The sequence below is a fragment of the Podarcis melisellensis genome, assembly GCF_964234715.1.
Source record: "Podarcis melisellensis genome assembly, chromosome: 7".
Taxonomy (NCBI): domain Eukaryota; kingdom Metazoa; phylum Chordata; class Lepidosauria; order Squamata; family Lacertidae; genus Podarcis; species Podarcis melisellensis.
The window spans coordinates 61,476,363-61,496,960 of record NC_138539.1 but is presented as its reverse complement, the minus strand read 5'-3'; the positions used below and the strand labels follow the sequence as shown (position 1 = coordinate 61,496,960).

At 43.1% G+C, this 20,598-nt stretch overlaps 1 protein-coding gene across 3 annotated transcripts in view; it reads right to left on the bottom strand.

Annotated features, from left to right (window-relative positions):
* Positions 1-20,598, bottom strand: part of NEDD9 (neural precursor cell expressed, developmentally down-regulated 9) — a 70,659-nt gene that overhangs the window by 29,910 nt on the left and 20,151 nt on the right. For all 3 annotated transcript variants that reach the window (XM_081918181.1, XM_081918180.1, XM_081918182.1), the window contains exon 2: positions 4,803-5,249. In XM_081918181.1, coding sequence (XP_081774307.1) covers positions 4,803-5,243 — 441 coding nt within the window. In that variant the 5' untranslated portion in view covers positions 5,244-5,249. The remainder of the gene's footprint in view (positions 1-4,802; positions 5,250-20,598) is intronic.

The following is a 20,598-nucleotide window of genomic DNA, read 5'->3' as shown; positions in this document are numbered from 1 at the left end:
GGAGGGAAGGCACAACAGATTTTTTAAAAATCCTTTTTTAATTAGGTATTTTTTAAAGAAAAACATGAAAGCATTGAAGATTATCCTTTTAAAAAAACTGCCCAACATAATGGGTTTGAAGATGGTTTCCCTTCCTTTCTTGTTTTCAGAGCTTTTCCTAACTACTCTAGAGTTACAGCAAACTTTTCCCTTAAGTGTAATCATATTGGCCTTGCTAACAGCCTGTTAAAAGAAACTTCAAGGTTTGGCGTTGTTCCATGACAGCTGTAGACTCTACCTCAATGAGGCCTGGGCAGCAAAACAACAACAACAACAACCCCTTTGGTTTCCTTTGTACCTGTAATCCCCCCTCCTAACATATCTACGTGATGAAAACTGTTCATTTAAAGCCATATCATACCGTGTTAAACAGTCACGGGTTACCCCAAAGAATCCTGGGAACTGTAGTTGGTTAAAAGTGTTGAGAGCTGCTGGGAGACCCCCTGTTCCCACAGAGCTGCAAGCCCCAGCATTCCCTGTGATTGATTGTTTAAACCACTCAGTGCTAGTTTCCCTACAGCACCTCCTATGTTGCTGCAGAGAATTATTCAACCCAGGCTTTCAATGTTTGCTAAAGACCCATATGTTCACTCAGGCATTTGAGGGCTGTTAATACAGAGCTGAGCTAGTCTACTGTGGACCGTGATGTATTTTGATGTGTTTATTTTATCAGCATTGTAACGTACTGTTGCGAACTGCCCAGGTATTACCGCTGAAGGTACATAAATACATTAAAATAAACAAACGTAACAGCAATAACCTTTTGCGATTGCTCATGAAGCAAAGACAAAGATACACAATGCAAAAGCATGAGGTCGAAGGATGTAGCTAGTGAGCCATCCAAGTTTGTCTCAATGCCAAAAGCCCTAGCGTGGATATTTCCAGTTCTCCAGGCATGGAAAATGGTGGTATAGGCAACAGAACAACACCCAAGATAACCGCTGTGATAAAGATCCTAATTTATCTACACCATTTCTAATCAAGCAATCTGCAACTCACTAAACTGGACACATTTCAGCAGCCACATATAGCAGCGCACAAAGGACTTCATAAGCCACCTGGCTTTGAACCATTCGCAGTGTGTGAGATCAGTGCTTAGACTCATCTTGCCTACGTCCTCCAGGCATTGTTAGACCACAGCTCCCACCACCAATGACCATTGTCCATCTGGACTTGGACTGGTGGAAATTGGAGTCCAGCAACATCTGGAAGGTCACAGGCTCTTCATTTCAGCCTACAAGGATCCAGCATTGCTCTCACATGGCAGCCATCACTGCATATAAACAGTATCCCTTCATTCATGGAATCTTGCTCCACAAAGTCTGCAACAGTTGTCTCTTGGTCCATCTCTTGGCCTTCATTGAGTCCATCTCTGCTTTTGAGTCCCATCAAGGAAGCAAGCAAGCTCCAAATTCACTGTTGGGTACCTCCTATGAGATGGAAGAAGAGACATCTGGAGGCACTAGTCTTCTCTGTGCAGACTATCTATTTCTCTCCCTTTGACCTATATGGACAATCTTCTGATATGTGCCACTTTCCCTGGCTGGGCAACAGCAACCATGCTCTGCTGCTCCTCTGGCCCCTTCACATGAAGCTTGCTGGATCAAATCCCACTTCGGGTCAGCCCATAACCTGGTGCTGTGGCATACAGGTGCTACAGGCCGCAGCTGAGTTAAGAAAGCTGAATGGCAGAGTGGAATTGTTGGCATCTGTCTGTCTTGGGAGATGATGGAGCAGTGCACCTCTGGAGGTGAAAAACTGCTGGAAGGTTACAGCGCCTGCTGTGGCTGTAGAGACCAATATGCAAGAGACATGTTTTGTTGCAGCTGGGGCAGATGAAGGCATTTTGTTGTGGAGTGGCGTCCAGAGTGAAGTGAGACATGACTATGACATTTGCTTCAGGATCTGATCAAGCCCCTGACAGAGAGCTTACACACTGTGCAGGTCTGATGGAACTAATCTCAGTAGCACGTTCAGTGGTATCTCATCTGCTTGCATAATCCCACCCATCCAAAACTACTTTTCTTTCAAGGAGGATTCAAACCAGTAACAAAGCACACCCCTTTAGACTAAGCTTGTAAACAGTCACATATCTAGTCTCCAACTAACTGGGCAGGGAAGCTTTCCAAAAGCTAATGCTGTATATAAGACAGTTACAAATCTTGGTGGGCAGCTGGACTAATAGCCTTTGCAATTCTGCTTTCGAGTAATATGTGAATGAATTCATTTGGAACTCCTTCTCTGCCATTAGAAAACCGGATCTTTACCAAGGGATGAGGAACACACCAAAACTAGTAATCAGAATACCAGGAAAATGTTCCTAAAGAGTTGCAATGGAAAATAAGAGTCCACACAAGCTCCTGCTAGTTAGAGCAACCTAAAAGTGAGGATGCTGAACAATTTTGTTTGGCTTTTTAAAAAAGTCAACTGACCTGATTCACACTTCCCAAACTAATGCATCGATCAGAAAGCAGTTAGCGTTCAGTTTTTACACTGCTCTGAATTTGCAGTCTTGGGTTTTTTTAAAAAAGCACCAAAATGCATACATAGAAATGTGTGTTTTAATGCATAAAGCAGGTTAAAATGCATACACAAATGCATATTTTTGGAGAAAACATATGAAAATATGTATTTTGTGGAAAATGCATTCAAAGATAATGCAGATCCCCATGTTTTTTTAAAGAAAATTGTAGATGGATGCAAAAATAAGAGAGCAGTTTTATGAATGAACTCATGCAAAACTGACACAGGCTGGAAATAGACTTCTCTGCCTGTCATTACCTTAAAGTGAATGGGGCGTGAATCGAGGACAAGCTAGAAGGATTGCAGCTTTAGTTTTAAAAGGAAAGAATCAGAATTCCTGCCAACATCAACTGCAATGAAAGATTAAACCGTGGCACCTTCCAGACATGCACTTCCTGCTCGAGTATCCCTGTCTGCTGTACATCACCGAGACACATTTATAAGGGCTCAGCAACGAGCTCTAAATATTACAGAGGATTTACTGATAGCCCTGTCTTCCAGCTGCTCCATATCAGATGAAATGCAAAGGATTTTTTTTATAGAGCAGGCCTTCCACTAACTTTCAAGAAGCAATTGCCTTGACTCATGCAATGGGCACGCAACCCTGCAGAGAGATGTCAAGTGTCGCTTTTATTTGCTCCAGGTTTAATATTTGAGTCACCCTTTCAAATCAAAGATTACCTAGATTTCCTGTTTCTCCTTGTCGGGCACTGTTGTCACATCTGGTGCCATTTCTTAAAATACATCCTGTAAACTCATTAAACAAAAAGCTGCCTTTACATAATGTTGGCACTTGCATGGTTTTAATAATAGACAAAGCTGCCTAACAGAACAGAGGTCTATTGGTGACCGCATAAGAAATACTGAGTACAGTGGTACCTCAGGTTAAGTACTTAATTCGTTCCGGAGGTCCATTCTTAACCTGAAACTGTTCTTAACCTGAAGCACCTCTTTAGTTAATGGGGCCTCCTGCTGCCGCTGGACCACCGGGGCACGATTTCTGTTCTCATCCTGAAGCAAAGTTCTTAACCTGAGGTACTATTTCTGGGTTAGCGGAGTCTGTAACCTGAAGCCTATGTAACCTGAGGTACCACTGTATCACATTTTGTAGCCCCCGTGCACAAGAATTTAGGTTGCTTAAAGCTTTTACACTTTCACCAGAGACCACCAATTAATGAACTCTAACTTTAGTTGATTAGCCAAATAAATAAGCCAAATAAAGCCTGCAAGCTTACTAGCAACCAATCAGGGATTCTTCATTTACCATTTTCTCAGAATCCATCAGTGCTGGATTCTTCTTGTGTCACAGTATGGAAGAGAAGGAACTTCTCCTAGTATGCGGTGTCAGGGACTATATGGGACCACTTCAATGAGGGACAAATATCCAAGCTGACCAAAAGTTGGCTCAGCTACTGGTCCTAAGCAAGACAGAAGATTGAGTCCCACAGACTCAACTCGTTCTATTATCTGTTATCTACAGGGGATAATAGAACAAGTTGAGTCTGTAGGACTCAATCTTCTGTCTTGCTTAGGACCAGTAGCTGACAATCTATACAGAATTTAAAAAGATGTTTAGGTTTATATTTCCAAAAAAAGAGAGCTTTTTATTAGGTATAACAAAGGGTGAAATCTCCAAGAAGGTACTCTGCCTATTTCTATGCGACCACAATGGCTAGAATAATCTATGCACAACAATGGAAGGACAAAGAAATCCCAAGAAAAGAACAGTGGCAAGATCAGATAATAGAGTATGTGGGGTTAGTTACTATGACAGCAAACACAAGAAATTGAGATGAGACACTGATAAGGGAGGAGTGGGAACATTTTCGAGGGTATCTAAAGAGGTACAGTAGTCAAATAAACCTCCAAGTAGGGTTTGATTTGTGAACAGCAGTTAATAACAACTAGGAATAGTATAGAATGAAACTGGATGGAATAAAAGGATATGTAGCACAACTAGTAGGATCAAATAAGATGCCATGGAGGGGTAGACTGGGAAGTCTTGAGATATGAGTTGATCAAAGGCAATTGTAAGATGTATATATATATAATGTTGGAAAATGTATAAATAAAAAATCATCTCATTATCACTGGTGGTAGAAAAAAATACCAGACTAACTGAGGCTTTATCTATTTTTTGACGGTTGAAGTCCACCACGTTCAGCTACTTTCCCTACCCGAAAACTAAACAGTCAAAGGAAACGGTTTGAAACAGATGCCTCAAGATAATTTGGACCCACCTTGTTGCTTATAGGGGAGGTATCCATTCCGCCAAAACTCCTTTGCCCAGATGGAGGCACTTGGTAGACATCTTGGCCCTGAAAACCATGGCCGGTGGGTACCTGGTAGATCCCCTGGCTGTGGTAAGAAGGAGGCACTTGGTAGACCGGATCCCGAGGAGAAGCATGAGCACTAGGCACTTGGTAGATCTTTGGCTGGTTAAAGGGTTGGTGTACAGATCCCGAATTGGCCATGTCTTGGTTAGAGGGACTCTCCTGCACAGGGCCGATGAGAAGTTTCACACGGTTGCCCGGGACAATGCCTTGCCGCCCGTGTAAGGAGCAAAGCCACCATCCTTCCAGCCCTTCCGTGTTCTGTTCTATCACGGTCAAAATGTCTCCTTTGCGGAAAGCCAGCTCCTCTGCACATTCTGGAACATTATCGTAGAGAGCTCTTGCCATAAGATTCTGCAGAGAAAACAGAGGAGAGAACTTCAGCACAACATATTCCATCTCAGACACACTCAGGTTCTTTAAAGAAGTAAGAATGCTCGGTGTGAGTAAGGGGGGATCATTGCACAAATGTGACATTAAAAACACAATGACAGCAGCCATGGACATTGACACACCTGAAGCCAAAAGTCAAAATGGCAGCCTTCACGCCCCCATCACTTTTAATTGCCCCATATCCTTAAAAAACAGAGAGAAAGAGGTTGGGGTACAATAAGAGTATAGGCTTCTTTATGGCAGGGCTGGGGGACCTTTGGGCTTCCAGACCTCATTAGACTACAACTCCTATCATTCCTGATTATGATGGCTGGGGCTGATGGAAATTGGAGTCCAGTAATATCTGGAGAGACATGGATTTAGAGTGTAAGATCCCTGCTTTATGGTAAGAGTCAATTTGTCTAAATATACATACATAATCTTTTATATCCTCTGTGGGGGTGTGATGGGGCCCTGGAAGTTGGGAGTTAGGATTCCGGTCCTGAAATACCACTTCAAATGCAGGCCAAAAAATCTCTGTCCTACATTTATAATCAAGGATCTCATCATGCGTATAGCTAAAGGTAAAGGGACCCCTGACCGTTAGGTCCAGTCGCAGATGACTCTGGAGTTGCAGTGCTCATCTCGCTTTATTGGCCGAGGGAGCCGGCATACAGCTTCCGGGTCATGTGGCCAGCATGACTAAGCCACTTCTGGCGAACCAGAGCAGTGCATGGAAACACTGTTTACCTTCCCTCCAGAGCAGTGCCTATTTATCTACTTGCACTTTGACGTGCTTTCAAACTGCTAGGGGGGCAGGAGCTGGGACCGAGCAACGGGAGCTCATCCCGTCGCAGGGATTTGAACCGCCGACCTTCTGATCAGCAAGCCCTAGGCTCTGTGGTTTAACCCACAGTGCCACCCACATCCCAGTAATGAAAGGTACTCTAAAGGCACCGCTGGTTCGAACCCAGGATCTCCTGTTTACTAGACAGGCGCTTTAACCAGCTAAGCCATGGCGCCTATTCATCATGTGTATAGGAGACCAGGAATCTGAATTTGCTAAACTGCAACCTCAGTCTGGTCTTGAGAAACCTTGAGAAAGTATGCCTCTTTTGTGAAAATTTTCCTAGGGAACAATGAGGTTTGCTGCTTTTAAACTCAAGTATGAGATGTGTTAAGTCATGTGTTGAAAGGAATAAATGGAAGGTAAATCTCTACTACTTCATGTGGCATGCTGTAAATATTGCATAAAACTGCTAACTTATTTAATAGCAATAAAAGGGATAAGCATGCTGGAATGAAACCCAGGGTCAAATGTTTGCTCAGTCAGTTGTGTCTCAACTTCAGTTTGCCTTCTAGAAAATGGGAACTATTAAAAATCTACTTCACTGGACTGTCGCAAGGGTTAACATGCAAATATCCTGGAAAAGGCAAATCTGGCAGCTTAAGACCTGCTTTGGACCAGTGTTTCCCAACCTTGGGCCTCCAGCTGTTTTTGGACTACAATTCCCATCATCCCTTGCCACTGGTCTTGCTAGTCAGGGATGATGGGAGTTGTAGATCAAAAACAGCTGGAGGCCCAAGGTTGGGAAACACTGCTTTGGACAACCTGCTGATTCCTCATTGCCAAGGGAGACTAAATTGCCGAGGAAGATGGGACAGGGCCTTTTCTGTGGTGATTTCTCCAACTATGGAACTATTTCCTTAGGAATGAAGCAAAATGAAGCAAAGTGGAAACCACTCTCTCCTTAGGGAGTGGTTTCCACTTTGCTTCATTTTAGGTGGGCTGTTAAAACCTTTTTCTTTCCACATGGCTTTGGGATGATTTTAAAATGTAACTAATTCTGCTCTCTTTTTTAAAAAAGTTTTGTTCGTTTTAAAGATTTGAAAACATGCCACTGAAAAGGTATGTCCATGGTTCTGTACACCCACCCACCCCCTAATTGTAAAGATGCAGAACAGAGAAGCAGAGGCACAACACTCTCTTGGCTACCCAGAAAGCCTTTGTACACGCTGAGATTTAAAGCTTCATCTGTCAAAACCAAAACTAAGGTCCTTGTTATTGCTGGCATCCATCTACAGTGGTACCTCGGGTTAAGAACTTAATTCGTTCTGGAGGTCCGTTCTTAACCTGAAACTGTTCTTAACCTGAGGTACCACTTTAGCTAATGGGGCCTCCCGCTGCTGCCACACCGCTACCATGCGATTTCTGTTCTCATCCTGAAGCAAAGTTCTTAACCCAAGGTACTATTTCTAGGTTAGCGGCGTCTGTAACCTGAAGCGTCTATAACCCAAGGTACCACTGTATCTCAAAAGACAATGGAGTGTGCCTCCGGGGATGAAGTCAAACCACTGCATTAGCAGCACCAAAGTGACTTCCCTGAGGCACAAGCCTGGGCAGGGTGCATGGAGGTCCTGGTCTGCCTAGATGTGGCCTTGATGATGTGGTTCAAAGTAAAGCAGAGCAATACGTCTGGCACCAGATTGGCTGCAGGGTTGCTGAAAAGTTGCTGAGCCTTTTCTTCTTCCAAAGATGTCCTGCAAGGCTGTGGAGGTTTAGGATCAGAGCTTTCCTTCTCCTAGATGGGCTACCTTCCCAGGTTGAAAGGCCCCCAGCGACATTATCTTGATAGCCCTGCAGCCTCACTGCTTCCTGAGCCACCATGGGATTAAGAGACACCCCTAGATCCTACAGAAAGGGCCACAATGTGGCTTGTCCATGCCAGCCTCATGTTTCAGGGGCATGGGTTAACCCTGCCATGGGGAGGAGCTTTGGAGCAGGTTCTCCCTGCATGGCCGGGCTTCTCAGGAAGTAGCTGTGCACCGCTGAAGGTTCCCATCCCACCAGAGTAATGCGAGCACTGGGCCTAACTCTGCATCCACCACTACAGAGCAGCACCCCGGCTCTGCATATGGCTCTGCAACTTCATAACATGAGCCAACCCATACCTCTTTTTAAAAATATGCCGTTTCCATTCACAGACAAAACATGCTTTGCCTGTCTCTCGCTCTCTTTCTTTCTGTATACATGGCTGTCTGGCACATTCGGTACTGAAGCTGTCAGCCAAACTAGGCAGTCAGTGGGAAGCAGACAAGCTGTATAGGCTGTCATTCTTGGACGCCTTCACAAAGGCCCAGAACGCTTTACTTCTTGGCTCACATGGTCCTAAGCAAAGCACGCTGGCAGCCATTAGACTGCCCAGTCCTGTACTCCAGAGGAGCCAGATAGCTGTAGATGAATTGCAAGAGTTCTCTTCTCTCAGAGGAAAATGTATATGTAGTGCAAAAAACACATAGACATAGCAATGAATGGTTACAGCCCATCCTAAACAAGCTGATGGTTGGTGGCTTCTGGAAAGTCCTTTTAACAGCAGACAGTTTATACGAAGGAGAAAGCAGTTTTACTTTTCGATAAAAGCCAAACTTTGACAGCAGAGGATGAAGCTCCAGTCTCTCCCTGCCTCAAACACAAATCAGTACTAGTTTCTAACAGTACTAGAAGGATTTATTATTTACTCGTTCAAAAAAGAGCAGGGAGTGGATTTGCGAAGTAATTTTTTTTCAGTTTAATGTATCTTAAATTAAGGTACTACATGGTTGATTAGCATGCTGAATAAAGTCAAGTCAATCTGGAATGACTGTATGAGCCTCAAATATAGATTTATTTATTTATTTTTTAAAAACCCAACAACCTGCATTTCTGTTGCCTTTAATTAATAAGTATTCTTATTTGAAGGTGAAATTATGCTGATTTGATAGGGCAGGGGAGAGAAAGCTTGAGAGAGCACCACAAATAACAAAATGCATTCTAAGTAGGGCTGTCAGCTAATCAAGAGAGATTTTAATCAGACTTTTCACTGATAACATAGCTACATTTAAATAATTTTGCATATTATCAAAATATCAACACAGGTGTCTTCTTGAGAAGGGTAAGAACCTATGTTCAAGATTAAATGCTTTATTCACTATTGCAAGAACCAGAACCAAAGATAGTATAGAACAACTAAGTTGGTTTATCTTTACACTCATACTACTGCTGATTAAAATATGTTCTCTCAACAAATGAAAACTGGCAAAACAAAAACAAAAGCTCAACTAATATGGTCAATTGAAGTTTGCCAGCCAAAAAATCCTAATTCTTTGTTATTGGGTTTATCAACAGGATACAAGGCAAAATGAATACAGAAGAATGAATCAACACAAATTAACAAAGATCATATCCAGCTTTGAGACAAACACATATGAACAAATAAAGATGCTATCATGTGAGTTAAACAGGACTGTATAAGCAGATAAAAATGTATTTAGCCAAATCTGTCTTTCCAAAAAGTCTGGCGGACTAGGAAGATATGAGCCACGATTAATATGTGATAAAGGAACACCCAATTGCATAGAAGGTATCAGGTGAGAGCAGAGCCTGGGAAATCTGTTTCTCGAGGAGGGCTAGATATCACAGATGAGTGACCCCTGACAATCTGCCATGCTGGCTAGAACAGATGGGAATTTCAGTCCAACATCATTTGGAAGGCAACTGCTTCCCCACCCCTGTGCTAGGGGTATCTATTTACTCCTGTGTAGCAACCAAATTCACACCCGAAGCATAGATCTGCTCTATGATAACTGTCACTTGAAAACTTACCCAACTGTTGAACTCTTTCTCTTTTTCAAAGTTTTACCCTCGGCCAGATGTATATATAGTACACCACTTTCTCCTGCCTGCATTTTATAGGGAGGTGCTACAACTAGTTAAAGCACCAAGCCTAACTACTTTTGACTTATCCAAAACCTAACATGCCAGGTCTCTGATTTACAGCTGGGTGAACAGGAAGCAAACATTTAGTTTGAGTAGTCAAGCAGAACCATTCAGGTTTCCAGCTTTTAATTAGAACAAATGCACCGAAGACAGAAGGGGGGGGGGGAGAATAAGACAAAATGTCAGTAATAATTTTGGGTGCCAGGAAAAAAGAACCATGAATGCCAATAAACAGGAATCAATAAGAGTCTTCCCTCTTTTCCTTTGACCAGGACTTGGCCAGTGAGCTAATACGGCCTCACTTTGCTGGACTGGTTTACCAGGCATCACAAGCTGGGAGCCACTGTCCCCATGAAATGTTAAAGATGCTCAAAATTAATGCAAACATATATACTGGAACCTGAGCTTACCTTTTCCTCCTCCCTCCCCACTGCTTTTTCCTTGCCTGTCATACATTTTAGATTATAAACCTGAGGGCAGGGACTGTCTGTACTTGTGCACAGCTCCAGGAGACTTTTATCCTGCTAAAGAACGGGGTAAATAAAGAAAGTTACAACAGTTTTTTTAAGTAAGCCCACAAGTTACTGGGCTGCAAATGTTATTAGCTTGCTAGGAGGCGGGTCGTCTGTGCTGTACAGTTCTGTGTTGGGCATGGAATGTGCAGGGGAGAGCCCCCTCCTCTGCAGCCAGAATGGAAATGCAGGATGCTAGTCCTTTTAATAGGCTACAAAGTGGACCGATGGCGATGCGAAGGGATAGAGGTGCTCCCTCCCTCCCTCCCTGCCACCTTGCTGCAGCTTCTCACTAGCTGTGAATAAAGAAAGACTTCACTGTATCTGCAGCTCGCATAGAAACTAAGACAACTAGTCAGGGATGGGGGATCCTGCCCGCTCACTCACCTGCATGGAATTCCTGGATACCTGTGGCAAGCAAGCTACTTAAATACAAGAGTGACAGTTATTGGGGAAAAACACACTTTCCCTCCATTTCCTCAGAACTGTTAGCACGGATCAGTCACATGGCCAGTTATTTTGCATCATTCTGTATGGGGCTCCCATCCTTTGAAGCCTCTGTTTCTTTTGATGTTTAGGTTGCTACAATATACAATACAGGAAGATGCCTTATACAGTGGTACCTCGGGTTAAGAACTTAATTCGTTCCGGAGGTCCGTTCTTAACCTGAAACTGTTCTTAACCTGAAGCACCACTTTAGCTAATGGGGCCTCCCGCTGCCGCCGCCGTACAATTTCTGTTCTCATCCTGAAGCAAAGTTCTTAACCCGAGGTACTATTTCTGGGTTAGCAGAGTCTGTAACCTGAAGTGTCTGTAACCCAAGGTATTAGTGTACTGAGTCAGGGCACTGTTCAAGCTAGATCAGTGCTGTTGACACTGGCCAGCAGCAGGTCCTCCCAGCCTTACCTGGCGAGGCCAAGGATTGAATCGGGGACCACAAAGCAGATGCTCTAACCACTGAGCTGCAGCTCTCTTCCAGCATACTCCTCCTTGAAACGACACCATGATGTGGGTTGTTAGGCCATAAAAGTAGCTATAGAAAAACAGGAGCCTGCTATTTTTTTTTAATTACTCATTAAAATAAAAACCAGGGCAAGGAGATGAAAGAAACAGTCAAGAAGGATATGAAGTGACAGCTTTAAAATGCCAAAGGGAAAGAGGCCAGTCAGAGGCAGGGGTGGGAACGCAGGGAGTATTCCATCCGGCCTCATAAAGTAAACAGGGCGAATGACGTCCATTGCAAGACAGTGGTAGGTGGGTGGGTGCGCAGCCATGGAGCAAACAGAGAGATGATAACTAATGCAGCACCATGAGATTGTGTACAGTGGCTTCTTTAAAGGCTAACAAAACTGGCCACAAAAACCCAAAAAAACCTAGCACCCTTAGTCTGCCTCTCCCCCAGACAACAATTATTCATCAGAAAACAACTTAAGCATCCATTCTTTCACCAGAATCTTTTTGTCATAGCAGGAGGCGGGGGAAATGCTCCCAGGCACGTACACTTGTGTACATTGAGCTATCATATACCAGAATGATTAACTTTTCTTTCTCTGCCCCTGCCTCCCCAACTACTGCCACCTACGTACACAGAGAGTTTATTATTATAGCTACCAAGGAAACTATCACCTCTGAGTAAAGGAGAAATGCCTGCTCGTTTCTATTAGGAGCCGTTTCTAAACTACCCTAAACAGGTCATCCAATTATCTCACTCATGTTTAGACAGTAACAGGAAAAAGGAGGGAGGAGCAGTAAGAGCTCAAACAAAAAAGGATGATGTAAGCTTCTCAAGCAGAAGCTTAAGCAAGTGACTAATTTCCCAAGATTATTATTAATAATAAAAATTTAAAGGCAGAAAGAATGGTCTGCCTCTAATACCGTTTGCCTCCCTTTCTCCATATGCATGGCTTTAAGTCCAAAGGAATTGGCAGTCTGAGGGCCGCAGTCCTTTCATGAGTAACCTGCTAGGGGCCAGTGATGACAGCAGCAGATACGACTCTTTGCTTTGTAAAATGGTGACATTCCAGCCACACAAAACCCAGTTGTTTTCTAAACACACACACACTGCCCAAGTTCCTCAGAGTGCTGCACAGTGGTACCTCGGGTCACATATGCTTCAGGTTACAGACGCTTCAGGTTACAGACTCCGCTAACCCAGAAACAGTACCTCAGGTTAAGAACTTTGCTTCAGGATGAGAACAGAAATCGTGCTCCGGCGGCCCGACAGCAGCAGGAGGCCCTATTAGCTAAAGTGGTGTTTCAGGTTAAGAACAGTTTCAGGTTAAGAACGGACCTCCAGAACGAATTAAGTTCTTAACCCGAGGTACCACTGTATGCAGTTTTCTCTCCTCATTTCATCCTCACAACCACCCTGTGAGGTAGGCTAGGCATACAGAGAATGCGTGGCATAGTATCCCCTAATGAACTTGAAGAATTGAGGTCTGATTCTCAACATGGTAAATAAGAACAACCTCTTGAACCAGCAAGGAAGCTTTAATAAGTTAAAAGAGTTCCTCCCACCAGTGCACCACCAGCCCATTAAACCTTGTGAGCTATTAACTTGCGTGGACTTGACACAGACAGGAGGAGGCGAAAACGCCCCAAGCCATAAAGCAGGGCCAGGGTATCAACAGAGAGAAGCACATGCTGTGTTGTGGAGGCTGACAATGGACATCTCTAGTCGGGAATCTGGCAGGCAGTTCTGTGTCGGTTCTTTTTTATCTTCCGCTTCCCTCACCCCCCATCCCTGGAATAAAGTGCCTATTGTATTGTACTATCAAGGAGGAAAACTACTGAAGCATTGTGTGTCACAAATCTGTGGAAAGCAGGAGATTCTGTGAGAACCAGAGCTGCGCAGATCCCGCCACAGATAGAAACATTATGGCTTTAGAGTCTTTTGATTTTTGTTTGTTTGCTTAAAGGATGCAGACATTGTTCTGTTCTGGTGCTCTCTGGCCGCTTTAAAAACTCATGCTTTTGGGTGGCATGCATATTTGTGGTATGACAAGGTTAAAGTTCATAAATTGTTCAAAAACCACATTGTCAGAAGGGCAATTTTTATGGTCTGGTCAAAATATAAAGACTTATTGGAGAGTAAAACTCCGAGGTGGCTCTCACCAATGGAGGCCAAAGCACGTAAAAGACTCAATATGGAGGCCCACTGGCCTAAATATTGGGAAATAATTGAAAAAATTGGAGATAAATGGAGGTTGCAGAGTATGGAAAAGTTAAAAAACAAGGTGCGAGATTGGTTGCATTATGCTCAAATCCAGGAAGTTTTTAAAGCGGACAAAAAAGTGGGTTTCCAGGAGGAAAAATCGAAACTAGAGACAGAGTTGCTTGAGCCAAAATCTAAGTTAATTTCGAGAATGTACAACTTGCTGCTTAAATGGAATACACAAGATGAGATTGTTAAATCCTCCATGATAAAGTGGGCGCAGGACTTGGGGCACAACATTATGTTTGAAGACTGGGAAAGGTTATGGAACACCGGAATGAAATTCACGGCATGTAGTGCCTTGAAGGAAAATATTATGAAAATGATATACCGGTGGTACATGACCCCAGTCAAGCTTGCAAAGATATATCACCTGTCTGATAATAAATGTTGGAAATGTAAAGAGGAGGAAGGGACATTTCTACACCTCTGGTGGACCTGCCCGAAGGTGAAGGCCTTCTGGGAGATGATACATAATGAACTAAAAAAGGTGCTTAGATTTACCGTACCCAAGAAACCGGAGGCCTTCCTCCTGGGCATGGTAGACCAGAGGGTGGCTAAGAAAGATAGAACTTTTTTTATGTACGCTACTACAGCACCAAGGATCTTGATGGCAAAGCACTGGAAGACACAAAATCTACCCACACTGGAAGAATGGCAGACGCAGCTGATGGACTATATGGAACTGGCCGAAATGACTGGCAGAATTCGAGACTCGGGAGAAGAAGAAACGGAGGAAGTTTGGGAAAAATTTAAGGACTATTTGAAAAAGCATTATAAGTTGTATGAATGTTAAAAAATGCTCATTTCTAGGAAAGTACAGCTTCAGTATCGGTAAATTTTTGAATTGGTAAATAAGGCACAACATGACAGAAGTGGTGTAATGAAATAATTTTATTGTGTTGAAACTAAAAATTAATGGATTTGGATTGAAATGTTTAGAGACCAGATATCACGATAAAATGGAAGATATATTATTATGTTTAAAATAAGTCAACAAATTGCTGAGGTTTTGGATTTACAGAGAATGCAGTGCTCGGAAGATGGGGGGAGTCCATTAGATTTATGGAAACATGTATTTGGAATTTGAATTTTGTATATTATAAACCTAATAAAAATTATATTAAAAAAAAAAAAAACTCATGCAAGCATCATGGTAGCAGCTTAAAAGCACTGGACTGGGAGATCAGGGTTCAAATCCCTCCTGAACCATGAAGCTCACTGGGTGACCTTAGGCCAGTCACTGGCTCTTAACCTAACCTACCTCCCCTTCTGTCAACAGAGAGGAAGTCCACAGGATCCTGTGGCCCCCTTCAGCTGCCATTTGTGGGAGCTGAAGATTGTTCCTTGAGCTGCCTTAGTCACAGATATATTAAACAGGGTGGTTATTATATAAAAGGGTTATGGGATGGGCTTCCAACCTGATCATTTTTTATATATATATTTAAAGAAAATGAAACAAATTCTAGAAAGTGGTTTGCCACAACAGTATTGAGATTAAGCTCACTTCCCCATCAGTTTACTGTGAATTTAGTGCTACTCAAACATGAAAGTTTTTCACATTGCTCGCACAATATCGCACACATCAAAATGTCCCTCGATTTCCCGCCCCCTCCCTTTAAGCCAGATTTCCCAGTTCCACATTTTTAATTTTATTTAAGTGGATTTTCCATGGAAATGGTAAATCCAGATTGAATTTGCGGATTGGGATGGCATTTTGATGAAGACAAAGTATTTATGGACAGCGCAAAACAAACACCTTGTTTGAGCAGTGCCCTAAATCTCAATGTTGTTGCAGGATGGCATTTTGATCATGCAAATGCTGAGCTAAAATTGACTGCAGGAGCTGCACCAAGATCAATAAACGGCTTTGCTGATGTGTCTTTACTTAGAGCTGTGAGACACTTGCAAAGTACAAACCTAAGAAGCCAGTGTGTTCGTCATTACTCTTGTAACCCTCAGGCAAAACACAACCATTATCACAGAAGGCCAAACTTTCATATCAAGTACAAACCGTTCTCAAAGAGTTTCGTGTGGGGAGATCAGAGGGATCTCTTTGCAGAACACTTTGGCCAACAATAATTCCACCCGTGTGCTTTATTTGGCAGTCAGATATTCCACCCCCCACCCAAAAACTGGATGATGTGTTTTTAATGCAAATAAAGAGTGATGGCTTCTCAGCCTTGGCAGGAGCCATGAGAAGGTGCTGAGTTCTGAATGCCCGGCCACTTCATTCCTGTGCATCTCCAGGGCAGAGGCTGCCAGCCACTGAGCCCACTAGCCCTGCCAAGTTGTCTGGAAGCAGCAGAGTGTGGAAAAATGTTGGCCTGGGCAGGAGAAAAGCAAGTCTCTCAATTCACTCTTCCAGCTAGCTGCCTGCCTTTATTTCACTCTACATTACAAAGCGGGAGGATCTGAATATGCAGTGGTGAAGCCTCAAACAATAGTTTTTAAAAATGCCCCCTCAACCGTAATGCTTCCCCCCCCTTTTTTTTTAAAAAAAGATTATTAAGGTATTTTGCTTTAGGCGGGAAAATCATGCCAGTTGCATTTTCTCTTTTGGCACGATAACTCAGATTCACTTCCAAGATGAACCAGGCAATGCCAGTCTAATTTTAAAGGTGTGGCAGGCATATAGCCAATAGGTTTATTAGGTTCCAGATGTTTCACTCACTCTTCAAGACTGTGATGCAGTCCAGGGATGACTGAGGCTTCATGAATGATCCTGCGAAAGCACGCCAAGCCTTTTCTCTTACTGTAATTTATACTCTCTTTGCAGCAAAAAGATGGGAATCAGTTAGGAAACAAACAGGCATTCTGGTTTCAGATATTCTGTATCTTTACTGCACAAGGAACTGTGACAAGACCCTGCTGCTGAAGATCCTGTAAGACTCCAGACTTAATATTCTTACAGAATCACAGAATTTTAGACTTGGAAGGTACCATGGCGGTCATCTAGCCCAACCCCCTGCAATGCAGGAATCTTTTGCCCAATGCAGGGCTCGAACGCATGACCCTGATATTAAGAGATTCATTTACATTAGATGTCATTACTTCACTTGCTTCAAAATGTGGCAATCCCCGTAACAGCACATTTATTCCATCACATGAAGAAACCATGCAAGACTGCCTTGGCCTCTTTCAAATGTGGAGCTTACCACACTTGGAAATGCAATTTCATGGATGCACCTGTGGAATATCCCTCCTTCTCTGCTCCCCCAAAGAGAGGCCACACTGGGAAAGTTGACCGTGCCACAGCAGCACAAGTGAAGCAATGCATAGAAGCAGCTTGTCACATGGAGCCCACACAAAGATGTGCCACCACCCTGCAAGAATCGTGTGCAAACACTCAGGGCCAGATTTAACTAAGCCAGCATGTTGGTGGATGTCAACACAAGGAGTTCTACTAGTGCAATGGAGCTTCCCCTCCTCTCCTCCCCCTGTTTGCCCCCTTTTGCCAACTCGCTTAGATTGCCTCTGGAGGGTGAGGAGAACCCCCAGAACAGCACATGGCAAGAGGAGAGGGGCTTCATTCCACCTGGCAAGCAGAAATGTTTGCCCTGATGGGAAGAGCGGAAGAGTCCATTGTTGAATTCCTCCCTTGGAATTTTATGGCTGTCCCTTCCAGCAGACCATATGAACGCTCACCAAGGATCTTCGTTCTGAACAATGTCCATTAATTAACAACACATGCTAAGTGGTGCTAGTCTGGGTGAAGGTTGGGCTCTTGGCTTGTTTGTTTGCCTACAGGATTGTTATTCATTTAAAAGGCCTGTGAACAAGCTCTACAAAACCCAAAACAGATTTCAGGGTGGAGTTGGATTTCATTTTTGTTGCTTGCGTTCTCACACTGCTCTCTCACTCTCTCACAAACACACACCAGCACATTCTACCCTGATCCTCACGCACATCTGAATGTACACATACTCAGAAATCCCCGGTCTCTATCAGAATATGCCCAAAGGTTGTGGCACAAGTGTTGTAATATCTAAAACAGTATGCTTTTACCTGGGGCTACCAAGTGCTGATAGGAGATGTCTGCTTCGTTGCTTTGCTTTTGGCACACTATCCTCTGGCTTAGGTAGGTTAGTGTGCCAAAGGGCCGATGATCCTGCTGCAGACTTGAGGAATTTATGAGATCACCAGCCGACTGATTCTATGCAGCCTTGCTGTGAAGGAGGTGTCAGCTCATAAAGGCACATGACGGACAGCGACCAGGGAGCAACACACATTAGTACAACTCCAGATGAAGCAGTTATCGCAAGCAGGATTGAGACAACCAAGCTACCATATCACATTTCCAGAACTCCATGGGGCGCTCATTTCTTTTCCAGTGGAACATTAGCAGTGACGTGCCCTTACATATCCTTTGAAAGAGACAGACCCCACCCTCTGCCTCCCAGCTCAGACTAGCCAAGTGTTTGGAAACTCTACAAAGTCAGAGGATTTTGGTCATATATATATTTAACCCCCCTCCCTCACCCTTTTCCTATAGAGCTATCTATTTTAAAATAATTCTTAAACTGGAAGGGGGCTTCCTTTTAAAGACCACACCATCATTTCTGTGCATGAAGGAAAACTACGAAACCAAAGGGATGGTAGCAGAAGGCAGAGAACCAAGCAAAGCAAGAATTATCTCACTAGGATTTAAATACTACCATGCCAAAAACCCAGAAGTGTGTGGTGGAAAAGCTAACTTCATTCCCTTGGGCAAACCAGGAAATTCCTTGTGAAAGGAGACTGGCTGTTGGGTGCTAGGAGGCAAAAAGCTGAGTGGGGGGGAGGGGAATGTGGGCATGAGAGAAACAAAAGACTGAAACCCACTGAAATCTGCTGTGGTTGAAACTGCCCACTCTCTGTCTATTTCCCATATAAGCAATCTAGAATAAAATTCCCATAACATATTGGGGGTAGGAGAACCAACAGCTACTCCATAACAGTACTCAATAGCTTGACTCAGGTTGGCAGGGTCAAGGTTTTTGTATTAATTCCAACTTGGGTCCGTGATATCTCAGGGGCTGCTTGATCTCTTATATCCCTGCCTGATCAATGAAATCTTCAGGAGAGCTACTGTTAGTGGTTACCTGAGCTCAGATGCATGACTTCTATCTACCAGGAGTCATATCCATTAATTTCAATGGATCTACTCCAAGTATGACTAATGATGGATCCAACACATTGCTTTAAAACAGTGGTATCCAAACTTTTTCCAAAGAGGGCCAGATTTGATGAAGTGAAGGGCCATGAGGGCCGACCAGAGTTATTGACCTTTTGTAAGGGTTGAAGTTGTTGGGGGGGGGGGTTTAGGATTTTACCCCAGAAAATAAACTGCCACAGGGGCCAGATTAAACCAACCGGTGGACTGGATTAGGCCCCCCAAATGGACTTTGGACAGTGCAATAGAGATGGGAGGCATAATTTGGACCTGAACTTTTGACATGTAAATATGTTATCCGGCATCGTAGTACTCAAAGCTATAAAAAAATCTCTGATCAGAAAGCCGAACAAACCAAAGGGAAGCCCATTCTCATCCCCATTATGCCTGTGAAACGTAATTACTTAAGATCGGACTACTTTAAATGTAAGGAGCTTCCACACAACTTTTAAACTAGAATGGAAAACCTCCACCTACTAGAGCTGGGTTGAAAGTAGGATCCCTTCAGTATAGTCTTGTTAAGAGGAGCAATATGTCAAAACTCCATATCAACTGATTTCCAGAGTCATTTTAACTCTATAAAGAATTAGCTGGTGAAAAGAATGAAGGCACAAACCCAGACTCTACTATTACAAATTACAATGCCAAAAACTTTTTCTACATACACAGTTTGTTTGAACCTGTAGATTAAACATCAATTCTCCATGGTTCTTAAAAAAATAATAATGAAGTGAGCTAGATGGCATTCAGTGGGAAACAAGACTTTATTCCCACGATTTTTAAGCATTCCTCAAAGGCTATTGTCTCTGTACATGTCACAGGGTTTCCCGCTGAAATTTCAACTTCCTAGTCAATGGGGCACATCTTAAGAAGGGCCTCTTAATATGCCAACTACATTCATGCAGACTGAATCCATTCTTAGTTCTCCCCTTCTTTTGGAGCATACTAATCCAGCCTGGTTGTATGAATGAATGGATGGATGAATGAATGGGTGTAAAAACACAAACTTCAAACAGCAGGAGTTGGCCTTGTCCCCTTTGAGACTAAAAAGTTGGGTCATTTTCACCAACCGTATAGAAACTATGTTTCTCAACTGAAATGTTTCTTCTCATTTTTAATTATTTTCTTTAGGGCAAAGAATAAACACTTAAAAATGGTCAAGAATTTCCACTATTATTCAGAATAAAGAAGCAGAAAGAAAATAGTCGTTTTAAAAGAACAGTATGAGCTGTCAGAGACAAACTGGCCCAAGGTAAATGACATCACATTTTGGCTTAGAGGATGCATAAATCTAGATTTTTGAAACTGGCAGAAATTGTTCTGTATGGTACACATAATGTTCTCACAGCTGATTGGTAGATTACCTGTGCTGTAACATAAGCCTCTCCTTATTACCAGAACAATTCATTGATGCATTTACTGGTAAATACTTCACTTTGTAAGTCTGATCTTCTTTATGCTGTGGGGCTTACCAAAACTTTAATATCTATATCCTCCCATTCCTGCTGTCTTGCTCTGATCCAACTAAGGAGATCCACATGCATCTTGCTGAAAGCAATGCAAAACACATATGTGTCCCCTGAACATGGATGCGTATATGAATGAGCATCTGCACAACTGAACCAGCAAGTGATGCAAACACATATTTTTGAACAGTGGTCTCCTTACTTGGGTCAGGGAACCTGGCTGCGTGG